This window comes from Carcharodon carcharias, chromosome 1 (assembly GCF_017639515.1).
Source record: "Carcharodon carcharias isolate sCarCar2 chromosome 1, sCarCar2.pri, whole genome shotgun sequence".
Taxonomy (NCBI): Eukaryota; Metazoa; Chordata; class Chondrichthyes; order Lamniformes; family Lamnidae; genus Carcharodon; species Carcharodon carcharias.
This window is the reverse complement of record NC_054467.1, coordinates 76,801,421-76,822,465: the sequence shown is the minus strand read 5'-3', so window position 1 is coordinate 76,822,465 and position 21,045 is coordinate 76,801,421. Positions and strand designations below refer to the sequence as shown.

At 40.9% G+C, this 21,045-nt stretch overlaps 1 protein-coding gene across 3 annotated transcripts in view; it reads right to left on the bottom strand.

Moving 5' to 3' along the window:
• Positions 1–21,045, bottom strand: part of klhl2 (kelch-like family member 2) — a 151,659-nt gene that overhangs the window by 24,051 nt on the left and 106,563 nt on the right. For all 3 annotated transcript variants that reach the window (XM_041189927.1, XM_041189937.1, XM_041189947.1), the window contains 2 exons: positions 1,979–2,095; positions 459–608 (listed from right to left, as the gene is read on the bottom strand). In XM_041189927.1, coding sequence (XP_041045861.1) covers positions 459–608; positions 1,979–2,095 — 267 coding nt within the window. The remainder of the gene's footprint in view (positions 1–458; positions 609–1,978; positions 2,096–21,045) is intronic.

Below are 21,045 nucleotides of genomic sequence, written 5' to 3'. Positions count from 1 at the left end.
GCTCTTCCCTCAACTAAACTCATGCAGTTATTCAAAAAGCAAAGGAGGGAAAAAAAGAGAGAAAAAAAATCTCTCAATCAACTGTTAGAATGAGGAAAACACAATATGTTACATTATTTTGATATGTATTCTAAATGGTTATTAATGAAACTTGCCTTAATATCCTGCCCTGATTTTGTCACAAAAATTTATATGGCTTTCTGTAATAGAAGATGCAAGCAGTTATATCATCAACTTAGCCAATCTGGCAATCTACAGTATTATGATTTGATTCACTCCTAGATAGTTCCTGTGCATGAAACTCAAGAGGATGATATTTGGCTGAACACTTACAGCTGGAGTAAATTAAAGGGGGAATTGGTAGCAAGAATGTTATGAAATCTGATCATAGTTGTGTGGATGTGGCAATAATTAATGTGTTTGATTGTGCAACTACTGAAATATTGAGAATCACATACCTTTGGAAGACTGACTGGTGTTCTTAATCTTGTTCTGGTTGTTTTCATCAATGCACGTTGATCAGCTGGAAGCAAATGATACTTCATCGCTTCGATGAGGTAATCTTTGCATGCATTACTATTTTTAACCAGCGTCTCCTCTTCTACTCTCTGTTAAATAAAATCAATATTTTGAATGCCATAAGCAAGTTTAGAATAACATTTAACACAAAATTATTTTTCTCCTTTATCATATGCGAATAGTTTTGCCAATAACCAACACCAACTACTTGATTCTAGTTCGCCTAGAGAACACATACATTTCCTCTATGCTACAGCTTATCAATACACTGTGTTATGATATGGCAGGTGTTTCTGCCAGGCTGACCAAACCCAAAGGGAAACTTGGTCAAGCTATCACAACAATTTTGCAATTTGTATTTATTATGAGGGGGTTTGTGCACTGAAGTCAGAAGTAAAGAGTCCACTACCATCTTTGAAGATTTTAAAGATTAAATTAAAACATTAAAAAAAGAAAACTTAAGCACACAAGATTACAGTTACATAGTTAAACTTAGTCTTATAACAGTTCTCACAAGATTCCTACTTAACTAGACTCCCAACTGCACTCCCAACTTTCAGACAGCAGTCCAAATAGATTCTTAATCCACAAAACATCCAGCAACATTACCACCCACTGTTGCTATAGGGGAGGTGTTTCACAGCTTCTCTCTCCCTCTCACTCAACAATGTAATTCCAAGGCTTTTAACAAAACCTTGCTCTCTGGAACAAGCAAATACTTCTCTGGGTGGCTAGAAGCTGCTTTTTCAAAAGGTCTGTTTCACACAATCCATCTTTCACAATCTCACATGGTCACTCCCCATACAGCTTTCCATCTTTCTTTAAATATATTTTCTCCCTTTTGATCAGTAAATCCCATTCTTTCACCCTTGCTTTGGAAGTTACTTTTCCCAGAATATAAAAATCTTTCATGTGGTCATTATGGCCAGCACTTTTGGGAAAAATAAACTTAACTTTGCCGTATCTATTTTGCCAGTTGTAAAACATTGTATCATGTCCCTTTGAAAATCAAACCACCTCACAACTTATCTTCAAATGCAAATTCCATTCACACTACATCTTAGCGCACCCAATTCCATTTCAAAAATGTATGTTTTTACACTTAGCCCCTTTGATGATTCAAATCTTGCAGTCTGACAATCTTTAGCTTAATTAAGTTAATCATACAAACACAAACATACACACACAACATAGCTCCCACAAGCCTGCTTTAAAGTATCCCACGGTAATATTAGGGGACAAAAAAAATTCCTTTGCAACTGATAGACTGCTCTGTCTATGTTAGCTCTATTTTTAAGGTGATGGATATAGAAGATAAAATGGTTCATCTTAATTTCGTCCCCACAAGTCTAAGACAATGCAAAAGATCTAGCCTTAATTATTTGTAACTTTCAAAAATTAAATTCACAATGATGTGACCCTTGCAAGCCATAATTTAACTTAAATATAGTAATGTTACCTGCACCAAGTATTCACGTGTGAGAAGAGGTAGCCGAACATGTTCCATCAGTCGGGCCATGTGCTCCTCCCGGGGTTCCTTATCATGTTTTACCCAGGAGATGGCTGCTTCAAAAACCTGATCGAAATAATGATGGGTTAATACCACTCTACAGCCTTTTATCCAATTGTTTCATACATTCTGCAAGACATATCCCTGCAGTCCACTACAAATTACCTCAGGTCTGTGGGTTTCCAACCAACCTGTGGAAGAGCCCTTTGAGGAAAAAATAACCCTCGAGACTGTCATGAAGAGATTAATCTCTATAATGTTATTAGAGATTATTTTTAAATTGGAATTGTAGTAGGGTCTGTGTCTATGTGTGGCTTAATTGGATTAAAACCAGCTAGTCTGAGTGCTTGATGTATAGTAGATTGAGATGTTAATTTGATAAACGTAAGGAGTAAAAGGTAAAGTGCAATTTACATTTGTTGAATAAATCATTCAAAAGAATGGGTAAAATCTTGCACCCAGCTAGGAGACACCAAACAAAGTGTTTGTATTACTAAAAATTGGCGGAACGAAAGGATTATGGCTAGTAGAGGCAAAATTTGTAAAAACCTAGTAATACAATGGAAAATTTACATTTAAAAGGGGAAGCTAGGTATAAACCAAAAGAATTTTGAGAGAGAGAGTCAGAGGCATGTAAGATCTAACCAGCCTGTAAGCCTACAACTGTGCAAAGAAACCAAACTGTAAGGAACCTCATTTTGAATTCGTACGGTAAAATGGTGTCTGTTTAAATTCTACGGGTTATTGTTGCCTTGGTGAAGATTTACCTAGGAGTATTAATTTGGGATTTGTTTAAAGTTATTATGGTAGAAATTTGTAGGCATGTGTATGTGTTTAATTTGTTGCTAAATTAGAACCATAGAAAGGTAACAGCACAGAAGAAGGCCATTTGGCCCATCTTGTCCATGCCAGCCCGAGGACACCCAGGTGCCCTTTCTAATCCCACCTGCCTGCACCCGGCCCATAGCCCTGCAGCTTACAGCACTTAAGGTGCAGATCCAGATACTTTTAAAAAAGAGTTTAGAGTTTCTGCCTCTACCACCAACTTGGGCAGCGAATTCCAGACGCCCACTACCCTCTGCATAAAAAATTTCTTCTTCATGTCCCCCTTACACCTTCTGCCACTTATCTTGAATCCATGTCCCCTGGTTCTAGAATTCTCCACCAAGGGGAACAATCTATCCTGTCGACTCTATCTATTCCCCTCAATTTTGTACACCTCAATCAAGTCACCTCTCAGCCTTCTTTGTTCTAAGGAAAATAACCCCAACCTATCCAATCTCTCCTTGTAGCTATACTTTTCTAACCCTGGCAACATTCTTGTAAACCTCCTCTGCATTCTCTCCAGAGCTATTACGTCCTTCCTGTAATGTGGTGACCAGAACTGCATACAATACTCCAGTTGTGGCCTTAAGTGTTCTGTACAATTCCAACATTATATCCTTACTTTTATGTTCTATACCTCTGCCAACGAAGGAGAGCATTCCATATGCCTTCTTTACAACATTGTCTACTTGAACTACTGCCTTCAGGAACCTGTGTACTTGTACGCCAAGACCTCTCACTTCATCTACCCCTCTTAGTGCATTCCCATTTACTGTGTAATCTCTGTAACTGTTTGACCTCCCTAAATGTATGACCTCACACTTCTCTATGTTAAAATCCATCTACCACTTTACCGTCCACTCCACAAACCCATCTATATAATTTTGGATATTATGGCTATCCTCTACGCTTCTCGGCCAATCTTTGTGTCATCTGCAAACTTCCCAATCGTGCACCCCACGTTCACGTCCAAATCGTTAATATATAACACAAACAGCAAGGGTCCCAACACCGAGACCTGTGGAACACCACTTGAGACAACTTTCCGTTTGCAAGGGCATCCATCGACCATTACCCTTGGTTTCCTGTTACAAAGCCAACCTTTTATCCAGTTTGCCACATTTCCCTGAATCCCATGGGTTTTTACTTTCCTGACCAATCAGCCATGTGGGACCTTGTCAAATGCCTTGCTAAAATCCATGTACACAACATCCACTGCACTACCTTCATCAACCCTTCTTATCACTTCCTCAAAGAATTCAATCAAATTTGTGATAAATATTTAATTTAGTTTTATATTAAAAATCTCCTGAGGTGGTTTTATTTCTGAATTCAGAGCTGCATTTCAAACATACAAATTGAAACTATAGGTTATGACAGTTGTTCTCTGGGATTTAAACAATTCAGACTTTACCAACTGCTATGTCATAACAATCCACAACCCCCCATCCCAACTCAAAGTACCACAATTCAGCTGAAGTCAATACCATAACTACAGAAAACATTCATTGGTATAAATTACAGAGAACAGAAATGAAGGCTTCCATTTTAATAAGCATCTTTTGCCTGACCTCCTCATCCCCAATTTTCAAAATGTCAGGCTCGAGCAACCAGATCCCATTCTCATCCCTTCAAATTTTAAAGTGCAGTAATCAGACCCTGGATGAGCCTTGCTCAAAAGGCTTCAAGTCAAGAAACAGAGAAAATACAGAATGCAACAGCTTTTAAGACACTGTACAGTCCCACACACAGATCAAACTATCTTCTGGGATTAATTTGTAGGCTCAGTTTGAAAATCTGTGAAATACAATGGAACTGTAACACTCGTCTATGAGTGCTCAACTGTGCCTTGTGACATCAAATCACTCCAGAAACAATACAAACTCCTTCAATTCACCAAAAATGAATACAGAATAAAAGAGTAAGAGATGGACAGCAAACGCAAATGGGAGACATATAATGAAGAAATGTGACGTAGCAATACATTTTCAGAAAATTACATCATTGCAATTCGCCCACTCAACCAGATACAAATTTCTCATCAGAACTATCAACTTGCAGCTTTATAACTTCACCCTCAAACTGTGTTACTGGTCTGGATTTTGAGGGCAGAAGCCAAATAGCATCACCGACCTCAAAGAAAGCTGTCCACAAAGATTCAGCAATTGCTGTGCAGTGGATTTCGCCATTCCAGAGATTAATTTGATTCTGGCACCAATTGTAGGGGATCTTCTGCATCCAGCAACACTGATGTAGTTGAGCAGGTTACGTAGCCAACAACATTGAAGAAATGTCATAGACAGCAAACCAAATAGTGAAATATACCAATTATCTTTCACTTCTTAATACTGTTACAGTGGATGAAATATAGATTGGGACACGCAAAAAGGTTCAAGGTAAAAGCCAAAATATCAAACTTTAAAAATATATAATTTTATTTTAAAAACCTATAGAATTATCATAATGGAGAAATTTGACATTTAACAAATATATTACTTTTTCAGAGCCAGAGAGGTTGGTCAGCACATGTATGAACAACACTGTTAAAATCTCAGATACATGAGTAGTAACTTTTTCCAGGGGTTTTTAAAGAGTAAAATTACTTTTCTAAGAGTAAAAATAGCAGTTCACATCAAAGGGATTTCAAATAATCTCCATTTGCAGGGACTTCAGCAGCACATCCTGCAAAGGACCAGAGAATCACTGACAGCAAATTCTAGCATCCGCATTTGTGCATTTAAACACGGCAATCCAAAAGTTTCATAGTTGTAATAACAGCTGGCAAATGCTGACAGTTTGCTATTATTACAACCATAAAATCTAGGCCATTATTTTTATTGAAGTCAATCTAATACGCAACAGGGAGCTTTTTCTAAAATCTAAATTAGAATATAATGTGTCTTTTGGAACATCCAATGGCTCAATTGGCTAATAGTTATTCAGGGCTGATACAGAAAAAGGATTATAGGATTTATTGTTCATAAGGCGGCAGATGGCAATTTGGGAAAAAAAGATGTCATGATCTCAGTCAGTCAAGACTTGTAACTTTATTTTAAAAATAAATCCGAAATCCCAGTTACTTACTGAAAGAATGAAGCCATAAAATTCCACAGTTTATAACAATTTTTTTAACTATACAAGAGACAAACAAAGCAAACACTAAATACTATCTTGGGTAACCAGCTACATTCTAAAACCCAAAACCAACATAAGTTAAATGTGAATTAACAGGCAAACTGTAGTTGATAATAAACTATAAATTATACATTAAATGGCATTTACACCTAAAACAGATCTTACAAGTTGGCTCGGTGGTCCACTCAGCACATACATCATTAATCTCAGTCACAAGTCCCTCAAAACTCTGCCTTCCTCAAAGAAATTCAGCTCATCTTCTAGGATTTAGCCTGGTCTGAGCTACAGCAGCACACAAGCGAGTTTCAGAGGCAAGATCTTCACTAAAAACGGCATATATTGGCAGAACTTCCTCGGCTCTGCTTACAAGGGTCTGTAAGGCGTGGATCCACCAATGTTATCCTCAAGTAACAGAAACAGCTGAAGCAACTGTATATTTGCCTATTCTCAGCTTCTGGATCTAGTCTGTCTACCTCAGCCTGCCCATACTGTGCCCATACTGAGATCATCACCTGGTCTGATGGCTCTGTGTCCTTTGTATAGTTTCAACCAGTTTCCGTCTCCCAGAAGTTTTGGTTTCCAAGCTTGGTTTCGGTCTTAGTTTCCTTAGAAACTGGAAAGGTCAGTTTCCTTTCTCAGTTTCCCTTTTCAATTAGGGTCTGTATCAAACAATACACACTTTCAAATCACCGATTCCATCACAAAGGCAATAATAACCAATGACGTTTGATGAACAAAACAATAGCTAATAGATGGTAGCCATGTTTTAAAGTAGGTGAATATAACGGTAATGCCCTGAAAAAGAAAGCCTGGAACTTGTGTATGTGATTGTGGATCTCAGGAATATTTGATTTCAAATCAAAACAGATCCTTGGTGAGATCATAGCTGGAAAATTGTGCAGTTCTGGTCGCCCTACATTCGTGTGATTAAAAAGCCCAGGGGTGGAAAAAATTTATATGACTTTTTAAGTGCACAGAATTGGAGGCAACAAGTTGGGGGTGGGGACTCGCTGATTTGGAGGATGCGGCAAATGACATTCCAAAGGATCTATATTGGCCTCCGCATTTCACCATGTATATTAATAACTTAGATGAAGGAATAGAGTCACAGATCCAAGTTTGCAGAAGACATGAAAGTAGGAAGCATAATAAGCTGTGTAAACGGAAGCCAGAAGTTACAAAGGGACACAGACTAAGTGAGTAGGTAAAATTATGGTAGATCGAGTTTAATGTGGGGAACTATCCACACATGTACTTTAGATCTGAGAAAGATAAATCAGAATTTGTCTTATTGATGAGAGATTAGGAGCTATGGAGGAGTGAATTAATTTACACAAATCACTAAAAGGTAGAAAATATAATCAAAAGGGTAAGGGAATCTCAGCCTTTATCTCAAGGGAGCTGGAATGTAAAAGCGAAGAAGTGAGGTTGCATTTGTATAAAGCTTTGGTCAAACCCCATCTCGAGTAATGTGTTCAGTTTTGGGCACTGCACTTCAGGAAGGATAAACTGACTGTGGTGAGGATAGAGTACATATTCACCAGAATTATACCAGTAATAAGAGCTTGGCCAGTTAGGAATCAAATCAGGAAGAATCTTTTTACATAAATGGGAATAGAAATTCGGAATTCTCTGCCTCCAAAAGGCTGTGGTTGTTAGATCAATTGAAATATTCATGATCAAGATCAACAGGTTATTAATGAAGGAAATGAAGAAATATGGAGGAAAGCTGAGCAATTACAACAGCGATACATATCAACCATGACCCAGTTGAATAGCAGAGCAGACTCCAGGAGCGGAATAGCCTACTCCTGTTCCCACCACAATTTGCATTTATATATGCCCTTTAAAGTAGAAAAATGTCCTCAGGTGCTTCACCGAGACAAAAGAAAAATTGGGCAATTGACCAAAGATGAAGAGATTAGGAGTGACAACCAAAAACTAAGTCAGAGGTTGGGTTTTTAGAGAGTACAGGGAGGTGAAGGCACAGAAGGGCTTAGGTGGAAAAGTTCAAGAATCTGGGGTCTAGGCAGCAGAAAGCATAGAAACGAGGATTGCAAACGAAGCCAGAGTCAGAAGAAATAAGTGTTGTGGTTAAGGAAAGAGAAGCTTATAGTAGTAGAGGATATTAGAGGTAAGGAAGGTTGAGGCCAAGGAGAGATTTTATACGAAAAGGATGCAAGTTTTATGTTTAAGGCTTCTAGGGGTCTGAAACCACTGTAGGTCATTAAGGACAAGGCATTAAGGGCAAGGCATAGGAGCCTTGATGGATGGTTAAGTACAGGCAGTTGACATTAACAGTTAGTGGAGGATGGGAGGCTAGTCAGGACAGCATAAGTATACATGAGCCTGGGAGTGATGAATGCATAGATAAGGGTTTCACAGTGCAGATGGACTGAGGGAGAAGAGGCAGGTGATGTTATCAAGGTGAAACTAGGCAGTCTTTGCGATCAATATTGGGTTGGAAGTTCAGCTTGGGGTCTAAGACGACAGTCACAGGTGATCAATTTTCTTCAGCCTGAGATAGTGGCTGGGGAAGGGAATGGAATCAGTGGTGAGTGCATGACATTTAGCAGGGGTTTGAAGATGATGGCTTCAGATATCCCAATATTCAGATGTAGGGCTTTTCAGTGTGCAGCTTTTAAAAAAAGCCAAGGATGAATCCTTGGAGCATTTGAGATAATAGTGAAGGGATGTGACACTCCTAAAGATACTCTTGTATGTAATAAGTTCGTAAGAAATAGGAGTACGCCATTGGCCCATCAAGCCTGTCTGCCATTAAATAAGATCACGATTGATTCAATTATGGTTTAATTCCACTTTCCTGCCTGCACTTCCCTCACCCACATAGCCTTTGATTCCCTTGTAGATCAAAAATCTGTCTAACTCAGCCATGACTATACACAATGACCCAGCCTCCTCCACTGCTCTCTGCGGAAGAGAATTCAAAAGGCTAATAACCCACCAAGGAAAAATTCTTCCTCATCTCACTCTTAAAAGGAAGACCCCTTATTTTTAAACTGAGCCTCCTAGTTCTACATTCCCCCAAGAGAGGAAATCTCTTAGCATATCTATCTTATTAAGCCCCCTCAGAATCTTGTGTTTCATAAGATGACCTATCATTCTTCTAAACTCCAATTAGCATACCCAACCTGCTTAACCTTTTCACATAAGACAATCCCTCCATCCCAGGAATCAGTCTAGTGAACTTTCTCTGCTTCCAATGCAAGTACCTCCATTGTTATAAAACCATATTTTATATTGAAAATGACTTTATTTATTGCGTGGGCAGAAACCAGGGTGATCAAATGTCCCTTACTTTACAGGTCTGCCCCATATTTGAGGCCACTGTCCCGTGCTGAGTGCTGCAGATACACGTTTTTTCCACGTAATGCGGCCCTTTAAATCTTACACATGCGCAGCAACCACTCTCCCCTTTTTGCACACATTCATAGCCCAGGCAGCACACCCCCACCCTCTCAGTTGTTACGGCATCCCCCCCACCACCACCATCCATCAGGCTCAAATGACCCCTACACACCAGAGTGTCCCTCAATCTTCCCTGAGAGGGTTGGTAATGGCCCTTTCCTTTCCAGGTTGAGAGAGGGGCGGAAGCCTGACTTCAGGTGTTCAAATACATAGGGAGTCATAGAGGAGTTGAACGTATCTGGAAAATAATAACTCATTCAAGGCACTCAGAGGAAATGGAGGTTTAAGTTGGGTGGTAGTTCCCAAGGACAGAGGTGTCAAGGGTGGGTTCTTTGAGAAGGGGTGTGATGGCAACGATTTGGAAGTGGACGGGGCAAAAAGAGCTGGATGGTGCATGAGGAGGTTTTTATCCCCTCCCATTCTTGAGGGGTGAGCATCGCTGCTAAGGCCAGCATTTGTTGCCCACCTCTAATAATCCTTGAGGTGATAGTGACCACTGCCTTAAACTGTTTCAGTCTATGTGGTGTAGGTACACCCACAGTGTTGTTAGGAAGTGAGTTCCAGGATTTTGACCCAGTGATAGTAAAGGAACAATGATATATTTCCGGAAGTCAGGATGGTGAGTGACTTGGAGGGGACCTTGCAAGTGGTGGTATTCCCAATTGTCACCTGACCTTGTCCTTCTTAGCAGTTCAAGGTCATGGGTTTGGAAGAAACTGTTGAATGAAGCTTAACGAGTTGCTGCACTGCATCTTGTAGATGGTACATAGTACTGCCACTATGCATTGGAGGTGCTGAAACTATTTACAATGCCAGCTAATATGGAGACAAAGATGGAAGCTCTGTGCTCAGCAGTTTATTGGGAATGATGCTGAAGGAGTAGGAAGCAAGTCTTAAATTAGATGAGATGAACTGGGGGAGAAATTAGCAATGGGGAATTCAGCTAGATGTGCTTCAGGAAGGGAGGCAGCTAAACAGATGGTCTGTGTCTTGGTACCAAATGTTCTTTCACATCTACATGGTATCTTAAAAGCACCATACAGCTTATAAATTATTCTATTACGTGCTTGCTTATAATTTGTAGCTGGAAATAAACACTTTATTTCCTTCACCAACTAGCTTTCTAGATTATAACAATGCAGACAAGGGCCTTTCCTCCATACCAGCAGGGCAATAACCATCTCCAACAAGAGAATCTAATCACCTGTCCATGACATTTAATGGCATGGCTATTTGTCAGACCTTCCACCTTCAAGATTCTGGGGTTAACTATTGACCAGAAACTTAACTGGACCAATATAAACATCATGGCTTAGAGAGAAGGTCACAGCCGGGGTATTCTGGACAGAGTGGCTCACATCTCAACCAACTAAAGCCTTTCCACCATCTACAAGAAACAGGTAGGGTGTGCAATAAAATATAACCCACCTGCTAGACAGGAGCAACTGCAACAATAAAGCAGGTCAACATGATCCAGGACAAAGCAGTCCACTTGATCATCATCTCATTCACCAGCACCACCACCAGCTGTAGTGTGTATCATCTTGAGGATGCACTGCAGCAATGTGTCATGGCTTTTCCATGGCACCTCTCAAGCCTGTGACCTCTACCACCACCATTCGGGGAGGGGGGGGGGGGGCGGAGAGATGGTGGCAGAGTGGTAATGTCACTGGACTAGTAATCCAGAGACTCAGGTTAATGTCTTGGGGACACAGGTTCAAATCCCATCACGTCAGCTGGTGGAACTTAAATTCAATTTTTTTTAAATCTGGAATTGAGTCTCAGTAATGGACCATGAAATTATCAACAACTGTCATTAAAAACCCAACTGGTTCACTTATGCCCTTTAGGGAAGGAAATCTGCTGTCCTTACCTGGTCTGGCCTATATGTCTTAATTCTTACACAAAAACAGAAAATGCTAGAAAAGCTCAGCAGGTCTGACAGCGTCTGTGGAGAGAGAATCAGAGTTGGCGTTTCGAGTCCATTTGACCCTTCTTCAGAGCTACAAAGAAGTAAAAATGTGATGAAATTTATACTGTTTAAAGGGGGTGGAACAGGTGAAGCTGGATATAAGGCCAGTGATAGGTGGGAGCAAAGGAGAGATTGACAAAGATGTCATGGGCAAAAGGCAAAAGGGAGTGTTAATGGTAGTGGCAAGAGCTAAAAAAGGTGCTGATAGTGACATTAAGGTAAGAAAGCAGGATGTGATAATAGCAGGACAAGGATAAGCACCCAGAAAACATAAACAAGTAACATATGGCCCTTGTGGGGGGAGGGGGCAGTGGTGGGGGGGGAGAGGGCAGTGGTGGGGGGGGGGGGGGGAAGAAAAAGGGATCAAAAATGGGATAAGAAGGGGGGAAATAAAACAATGAATAAATGAATGAAAATAAAAATGAATTAAAAAATGTGGATAAAAAATTTAAAAATGAATTTTAAAAAAGGGATTAAAAAAAGGGTGCAGATAGAGGAGAGTTCAGGGTCTGAAGTTGTTAAACTCAATGTTAAGTCTGGAAGTGCCTAATCAGAAGATGACGTGCTGTTCCTCCAGTTTGCATTGGACTTCACTGGAACACTGCAGCAGGCCAAGGACAGACATGTGGGCATGAGAACAGGATGGTGTGTTGAAATGGCAAGCAACAGGAAGGTCTGGGTCATGCTTATGGACAGACCAAAGGTGTTCCACAAAGCAGTTACCCAGTCAGCATTTCATCTCTCTAATGTAGAGGAGACTGCATTGGGAGCAGTGAATGCAGTAGACCAAATTGAAGGAGGTGCAAGTGAAGCACTGCTTCACCTGAAAGGGGTGTTTGGACCCTTGGACAGTGAGGAGGGAAGGGGTAAAGGAGCAGGTGTTGCATCTTCTGCGATTGCATGTGAAGGTGCCGTGGGAAGGGGATAATGAAGCGTTGGGGGTGATGGAAGAGTATACCAGGGTGTCCCAGAGGGAACAGTTCCTACAGAATGCTGACAAGGGGCATGAGGGGAAGATGTGTTTGGTGGTGGCATCATGCTGGAGTTGGTGGAAATGACGGAGGATGATCCTTTGAATGCAGAGGCTGGTGGGGTGGTAAGTGATGACAAGGGGGATAATATCATGGTTCTAGGAGGGAGAGGAAGGTGTGGGGGCAGAGGCATGGGAGATGTGTCAGACATGGTTGAGGGCCCTGTCGACCACATTCTCTCAGTTTCTTCACCCCTGTCTCATCTCTTCCGACAATGCCACTTTCCAAAACGGTGCTTCTGACATGTCTTCCTTCTTCCTTAACCAAGGTTTCCCACCCACTGTGATTGACGGGGGTGTTTCTCCAGCATTTTCTGTTTTTGTTTCAGATTTCCAGCATCCACAGTATTTTGCTTTAAGCTTTTGTCTTAACTCTTAACTGTTCTCAAGGGCAATTAGAGATGGGCAGCAAATGCTGGCCGTGCCAGTGATGCCCAGATCCCACGAACAAATAAGAAGAAACCTAGGAGGGCTGGGGCAGCAAGTGCATGGGAACAGCGTCACCTCCAAATTCCCAAAGTCATACAGCAGTCTGGTTTGGACATGTATCGCTGTTCTTTCATACAGTAAGTCAAAATCCTGGAATACTAAAGGCATCATGGAAGCACTTTCATCAAACTGCAGTGCATCAAGATGGCAGCTCACCAGCACCTTCTCAGAGCAATCAGAAATGGGCAATGAATGTTGACCTTACTGTGATCTCTACATCCCAAGAATTGTTCTAAACTATTGAGTATTTATCCGCTGAATTATTGTAAGCTCTACGAAACAAAAAAATGTACGCATCGGCTTTGCCTCTTGCAAACCACACCTCCAATAATTCATAATTTCTTCAGTGCTGCACTGAACTGATAGCTTTCATTGTAAGCTCAAGTGAATTCATAACCTTCTGAAAGGGGAGGGAGTTCTAACATAAGTTGCTTTGGTAAGTTGGAAATTGCTCCATTGGTGTGTTAGACATAGTGGCCAGAATTGTACGTTCCCCACCAGCAGGTTTTGAGGCAGAGGTGGGATGTGTGAAATTGAAGGAATGGTATTCCCTCCAGATTCCCACCCGACCTGACCACACAGCGATTTTACACAGGTGTATCGGATGGGAAGCCCACTCTTGCCCCAATTGAGGCCCTTAAATGACCAATAATTGGACACTTAAGGGCCATTTCCCACCCAGTCTCAATTTTCAGGAGATAGTTCCAGGAAAATCAATGGAGTTCAATCTGGAATTCCCTCTCCTCCCTCCCCCAAGAACCCAATCACCAATCCCGCCACACCCCCCACCCACCTTCCTCCCCCACACTCCACCCTGGGACCCTTTAAATTTACCTGGCCTCCGGTGCCCGGACTTGGTCTCAGGCATCGTCCTGCATTTCCTCGCCACTCTACTGCAGCTCGTCGCTGCAGGGACTGGAGAGCTGCCAGCCAATCAGATTCGTCGGCAGCTCTCTAAGGTGGGACTTCCTCCCAAGTGAGGAGCAGGAGTCCTGCCTCTAGCCACTGCTCATTAGAGCATGAAATGGTTGCAGGACACTCTGACAGGGATGTGTTCCATGCCGACTCTTCGGATGGCGGGATGAAACTCTGCCATCTGAAAGATTCAGGCCCCTCTTCTGAAGCTGGAACTAAAGATGGTACACACTGCAACCGCTGTTGCCAGTGGTGAAGGCAGTGAATGTTTAAGGTGGTGAATGGCGTGCAAATTAATTCGGCTGCTTTGACCTGAATGGTGTCAAATTTCTTGAATTCTGTTGGAGCTGCATTCATCCAGGAAACTTGGAAGTTTTCCATCAAACTACCGATTTGTAGGTGGTGGAAAGGCTTTGGGGAATGAGGAATTGAATTACTCGCTGCAGAATATCCAGCCTCTGATCTCATCTCGTAGCCATGGTACTTAGTGTCTAGTCAGTGGGGGATCTGATGATGGCAATGTCAGGGTGAGGTGGTTAAACTCTCTCTCTTGTTGGAGATGGTCACTCCCTGGCACTTGTGTGGTGCAAGTATAACTTGCCACTGTCAGTGCAAGCCTGAATGTTATCCAGGTCCTGAGGCACAGGCTGCTTCAGTATGAGGAGTTTTGAATGCAACCATCAGCAAACATCCTGTTTTCTGACCTTACAATGGAGGAAAGTCATTGACAAAGCAGCTATAGACAGTTGGGCTTAGGACACTACCCTGGGGAAGTCCTGCAGTGATATCCTAGGGCTGAGATGATTTGCCTCCAACGATCGCAACCATCTTCCTTTGTGTTAATATCCTGATACAGTGTATGATTTTATGAATCAGGAAATTATGAATTAATAATGTGGCAAAAAATTCATAAATTGCAAAATTTCAAATTTAGATTTTGGCAAGCAAGTATTACATCAAATCAAATAACTTGCTTAGAAGCATTAGGCAAAGCATTGAGGTCTATGATTACAGCAAATATTGACAGTATTTCATTTGATATGTAATATCAATATACAAATGAGTTTCTCTAGGATGCATTAAGGTAGTGTTGTTTAAAAATCATAGTAAGGATGTAGAATTTGTTCAAAGTTTATACAACTAACATTTAAAAATGTAAATTATTACACCAAGTTTCACCATAATTTAACTGCAAACACATTGCCACCATCAATTCTGCATCAAGCAACACAGTGACACCTTGCACTAAAAGTGGATTAAAAAGTCATTGTCGGTCGGTAACTGGAATTCAGACCTCCAGCTATTAGAATTTCTCTGCCAGTTATACAAGGGGATGGGAAAACAGTCAACGTTGCTTATCCCCCAGCCCCTCAAAAAACAGATACGTTTCCAAAAGTATGCTAATTAAGCTATGTTGAAATCTGTTTTCTTCTTCTGAATACCAAATTAAACTGAAAAATAAATAAATTCAATGTTCCACCTTTTATGGCTGAACAGATCAGCGTATTACACAATATTCATATTCTGACAGCCACTGTGCTGTCATAGCAACTACCAGCCTCCAACAAATTACTAATTAGCAGCTCTACAGGACAACCAACCTACACAACACTTCAGAAAGTCACGCATGCATAACGAAGGCAATTTACTTCATGAACCAGAGCCTATGCCATTTTGTGGCAAGGTATTTAAATGGAACATGCTTCACCCCATCTATACAGTACTGATCTCCCATTTCAACTCAAAATTACAAAACCACTTCAAATTGATATATTCCAGTTCCCTTTGCTGATGAGTCTGCAGCATTTATATAGCAAGGTGGACTTAGCAACAACCAACCATTACACAATTAGAAGATCTGTATTCATGCCTTTAGCTACTTTCATGTTGCCACTATTTTAATTCAGGTTCTACGATAATGCGGCCCATGAGCCAGCTCGAACATTTACATTGGGAAATCCAATGCCCATGAAACTTGTCAACAATTATTTATTTGTTCAATCATAAAGCACTGGGCTTTCTAGTGTGTGCATATAACGGCTATTTCAGTCACTTTGTTATCTGCAGAAACCACTGCTAATAGCAACATTATATTTTTAAGTTGCCCAATTAGTATCAGAACATTCAATACATATTTTGCCCCCACTCCACTCACCACACTCTCCCATCAGAATTAGAGTCATGGGGACACTGTCTTATCACTGTGCTCTAAATTATGTGACAAAGGAAATTACTAATTTATTCTGGATTCTAGGTTTGCCCAAGGGATTTCTTTTACTATGTTTTCCAAACCAGGAATATTTAAAAAGAATGCTGAAATATTTGATTCCCTCTTGCAGCTATCTAAAAGGGAACTTGGACAGTTCTTAATCTAATAAGAATTACCTTTGCTTTCATTCAATTTATGGATCACCCAAAAACCTTCACCTGTTAGACACGGCTATACTCCTAGGATTAGGAGTTGTGGCTTTTATTCTGTCTGCATACAGAATTTATTACTGACTTCAATTCCAGCTACAGCTAAGTAGCATTTTTCCACAACTATAAATCATTGGTAAAACAGTCAGAACTGGTGAACAGAATAAAATAATCTGTGAATCATGGCAAACTACTGTAATAATCATTTTGCTTTCACAAAATTCAATTTTAGTCCTCAATCAAAAATAGAAAGTCACATTACAACTAGATTGGGGTTTAAAATATCAAGCAAATTTGTGAAATAAAGAAGCAGAAAACATGTAACATAGTTATAGATTAATCCACACACTGGGTAACTACTTTTGTTATCATAGTTATTAGTCATGCTTTTCTGACAATGTTTTCCATGGCCAGTTTTTTGTAGTAAGAATAGCAGTGAAGCTAACAGCACCGTTGTTACTGTCGAGGGAGCTGGTCAGCAACCTTTGGCATCCGCAGATGCACAATTAAACACAAAAATCCAAAAGCTGTCAGAGGTGCTTCACTCCTCCACAGGGTGTGCTGCAACAGTCCTCACCAATAGACTCAGCATTGAAATCAATGCATTGGCATGAAGCTGCAGAACTAACCCATTAGTCACATAATAAAAACAGCAAAAGTTAGAACTGGGGTATTCAGGAGTGTAAATTTTCAACAGCAAGCATCAATTACTACTAAACAACCTCCCTGTCCCTGAAAATTTCTCTTTACAAATGTAGAGTCTCATTTCTTCAGAAGTTAGTACGCGGTGGAGATAAAATTAAATTTTTTAAAATTGTGTGTCTTTTATCTCTCTCTCAATCCCATTTGTCTTTCCCAACCTTTGTTTTGCTTTCAGTAGAAAGCTTACAAGTAACTTATGCTTCCTGGTTTAGACCGCAGGGATTAAATTTGTTCATGCAGCTACGCAGATTTATGTCTACTCCTTGGATGCAGGCAGCACTGCAACCAGTTTTGCTTTCTTCAATGATATCAATGAAGAACGGTGGCGGGACCACACGGGTAGCAACCAATAGCGGCGGTTGCCCCTGAGAAATCAACACTGGTCTGAGAGGCACCACTAGAAGCAATGCTATACAAATAAATTGAATTTCTAGCGTGTCTCAGGTGAGGACTCTTCAATCTGATTGGTGAAGAGTCTCATTGTTATTTTCCCTGCTTACGATGCCTAAAATCCATCAGAGAGGGTGCCGCACTGAACAAGAACAAGTGTCCGCTGCAAAAACTTTGTGGGCAGCTTTCGGTGTAATGAGTGGCAAACATCGTTCATTCCAGTGCACCACAAAATCCAGGCTAATGTCAGTTTTCAATGTTAATCGTTGCCAGTCAGGATGCAATTATCGGCTCTGAGGGTCCCTTAAATGGTGTCTCCAACTATGTCGAGCAGCATCTTCTCCTTATGTTTTAATTTTTTTAAACTGAGGGCTCGCCTGCAAGTTACCAGTTCTATTTTTAATCACCTTCCCCACTTACCTCCCTTTGTACTCTGCCTTCTCCAATCAGTTCTCTGCCTCCAGGCTAGCAATTTTACTGTTTCCCCCTGCTCTGATTCCAAACCTTCCCCTTTCTTCTTACGTCAGCTTCCTATTTCTCTCCACATCATTCATTTCCCCAAAATAATGTAGCTACTCATGTTCTCATGTTAATAAAAATAAAGTTAAAACTCTAGCTGGGTCCTATTACCCAGCCTGGCCCCATTGCCTGGTTTGGAATAATGTTAAAAATTTTAAAAATATTGCCAGTTCAGTCCTACTGATGGCTGTAAATCTCCAGTCAGGCATGCTTCTTAGGCCCTATGACCCACTGCAATGTACACTGATATTAATACATCTAATCTGGCTCTTGGATTTTTTTTGTTTTGAAGTATTAGCTGATCTTTCCTGGCATTGAACATTGGGAAGTCAAGACCTAGGGCACTTTTCAGGATAAGAAGTGTTAAGGGGTGATTAGATAATTCAACCAAAGGAGAGAAAGGTAAAGGACACAGACAGGAGAGGGGAAAATGAGAGGGGAAGAAAGATGGGAGGGGAGGGGTGTGTGGTTGATTTTGTCTCAGTGAGGTAGCTAAGTGCCTCAATTTTGCTCAGACAGGAGGTCAAAGTCCTGATCGGTTGGGGGGATGGGGGGGAAAAGTAAGGTCAGAATGGCTTAAATTTTTGTTCACACAACCGCTTCATCTTTCTCTCATGTCTTTAATCTTTTATTATGCTCCTTCCAATCATCCAATATAATGTTTACCTCAGCCATCTAAACATATCCTTTCCTTCAAGCACATTACAGGTGACTCTACCCATGCTTCCCCCTTGTGTGTTTTTCCCCTCCCCCTCATCAGCCCAACTCTTTGCTCCGACTTTAAATGCATGTGTTCTGAATTTATTTTCTGCTTTTAATTAAAAGATGCAACCAAATATTGAACTTGTCTATGTTCGCCACAGATGATAACCGCTGTGGTGTGTATTCCCAGCATTTTCTGCCTTTGTTTCAGATTTCCACCAGTTGCAGCTGTTTGCATCATTTTACATAAGGTCCCTGCTAGCAGACAGATGATGCTTCCATCCTATCAGTTTGGGCTGGATTTGAATCTAAAAATGAAAAGCCAATGTGCACACTTTCCATTTCCTGTTTACTTACATTTTTCCATTGCACTATATGTAATGATCTCAGTGCTTCTACAATTCGGGACAGCCCAATTTTCATCATTTTTATCCTTGGTAGCCGTGCCTTCAGCTGCTTCAGCCCCACGCTCTGGAATTCCCTCCTGAACCCTCTACGCCTCTCCACTTATCTCTCCTCCTTCAAGATACTCATTAAAAATTTACCTCTGAAAATGCTTAATGTCTTTTTATATGGCTTGGAGCCATATTCATTAGTTGTCCTATGAATAGCCCTGGGATACTTTTACTGTGCTAAAATGCCATTTATATTCAAGTTGCTCTTCTAAAAAAAAAGCAATATATTTTTGGTGATGTGAAACCCTGGATTAGCCCTCTCCACTGTTAACTGAAGTCTTCAAACTTAGTTTGGATATAGAGAAAAAGACAGATAATCAAGAAGGGACTCCATGGACTGCAGTGGTTCAAGGCGGCAGCTCACCAACACCTTCTCAAGGGCAACTAGGGATGGGCAATAAATGCTGGCATAGCCAGCGAAGTCCACATCCTGCGAATGAATTAAAAAAAGCTACCATCTCACTCTGTCTTAAATCATGACCCAGCATTCCCCACACAGGCAGCTTGGAGAGCATTATTTCCATTGGATTTTGAGGCTAGGAGATCGTCAGGTAGCTCATGACATGGCTGCAATACATTGGCAAATGTTCTAGTTGATCCCAGGGTGTTACTACCTTTTTCCCCGGTACTAAGCAGATAAACACACTCAGTCTGGAAATGCTACAAACATACAGCAGGTCAGCCCATACTTGTGGAGAGAAAGCGAGAGAGAGACAGAAAGGTTAACCCTCTGGGTATAACACTTAGTCAGGGCTGAAAATGAAATGTGAACATGCATTTAAATCATATCAGGATGGAAAGGAGAGAAAAACACATGAAGAGGAAATGCAAAATGACCAATAATGCACTTGAAGAAAAAACAGGAGATGAATACGAGGTAGATTCATCATCAGATGGTGCAAAGAAGAATAAAAAGCATAGTGAAGGCAAACAACATGTGAATAGATTAGGTAGTGGAACATCTGAAATTGAAATCAAAGCAAAAAAGGGTCTGACTGTCCGGAAAGAAGTCGGCCAACATCAAGAATATAGCCTTGGCCTCTTGCACTAAATGCTGCTAAAAGGTCTGCGCCTACACAAGTCCTAACCTGCATTTTTTTCTCCATCCTGATTTTAAGACACATCTATTTCCCCAAGCCCTTTATTCAACACTTTTTTCCCCCTCCCTCTCTCTTTGCCTTCCTCCCCCACCTCCCACATGAACTGCCAATGTGTTTCAAACCAGGAACTAGAGTCTGAAAAGCTGCTTCACAGTGCCAAGTCCTCAAAGGAAAAAACATCCTTTGTTACATTGCTGTATTTTCCCTCTGCTTTCATTCTTTTGTCAATTATAATTTGTGGGAACAGTTCCCTTTCTACATAATCAAACCAAATCATCCTGACACATAATGCCAGTTCTTGCCAAGTTCTGCAGATTTTACATTTCCTGCCGGGAGTAATGAAAAAGATAATCAAAAAATTCTGGCACAAAAATAATCAGCACTGCTGTTACAACACTTAAGTGGTAAAAGCTTTTCCACACCACCATTGCTGGCCTATTGGTCAGACATCATTATCCCTGTGCCGTATTCAGAATACCATGCAATTTCAGCCAACCACAAATCAAACATAAATGTTGGCACACAAACACTCTCTGCCTGCCCCTAGACTCTTCTATGGATCACATTCAGGCCTGGGCTGATAAGTAATAAGTAGTATTCACACTGTAACAAGTACCAGGCAATGATGATCTCCAACAAAATAGTTTAACCACCTCCCCCGTTGTTCAACAGCATTACCATTGCTGAATTCACTACCAGCAGATGACAGCGATAAAAGCAAAATACTGCGGATGCTGGAAATCTGAAACAAAAACAGAAAATGCTGGAAAAGCCCAGCAAGTCTAACAGCATCTGTGGAGAGAGAAAGACAGAGTTAACATTGAGTCTGTGAGACTCGTCTGCAGAGCAGGCTCGAAACGTTAACTATGTTTTTCTCTTTAACAGATGCTGTTAGACCTGAGTTTTTCCAGCATTTTTTGTTTTTGTTCCTGATG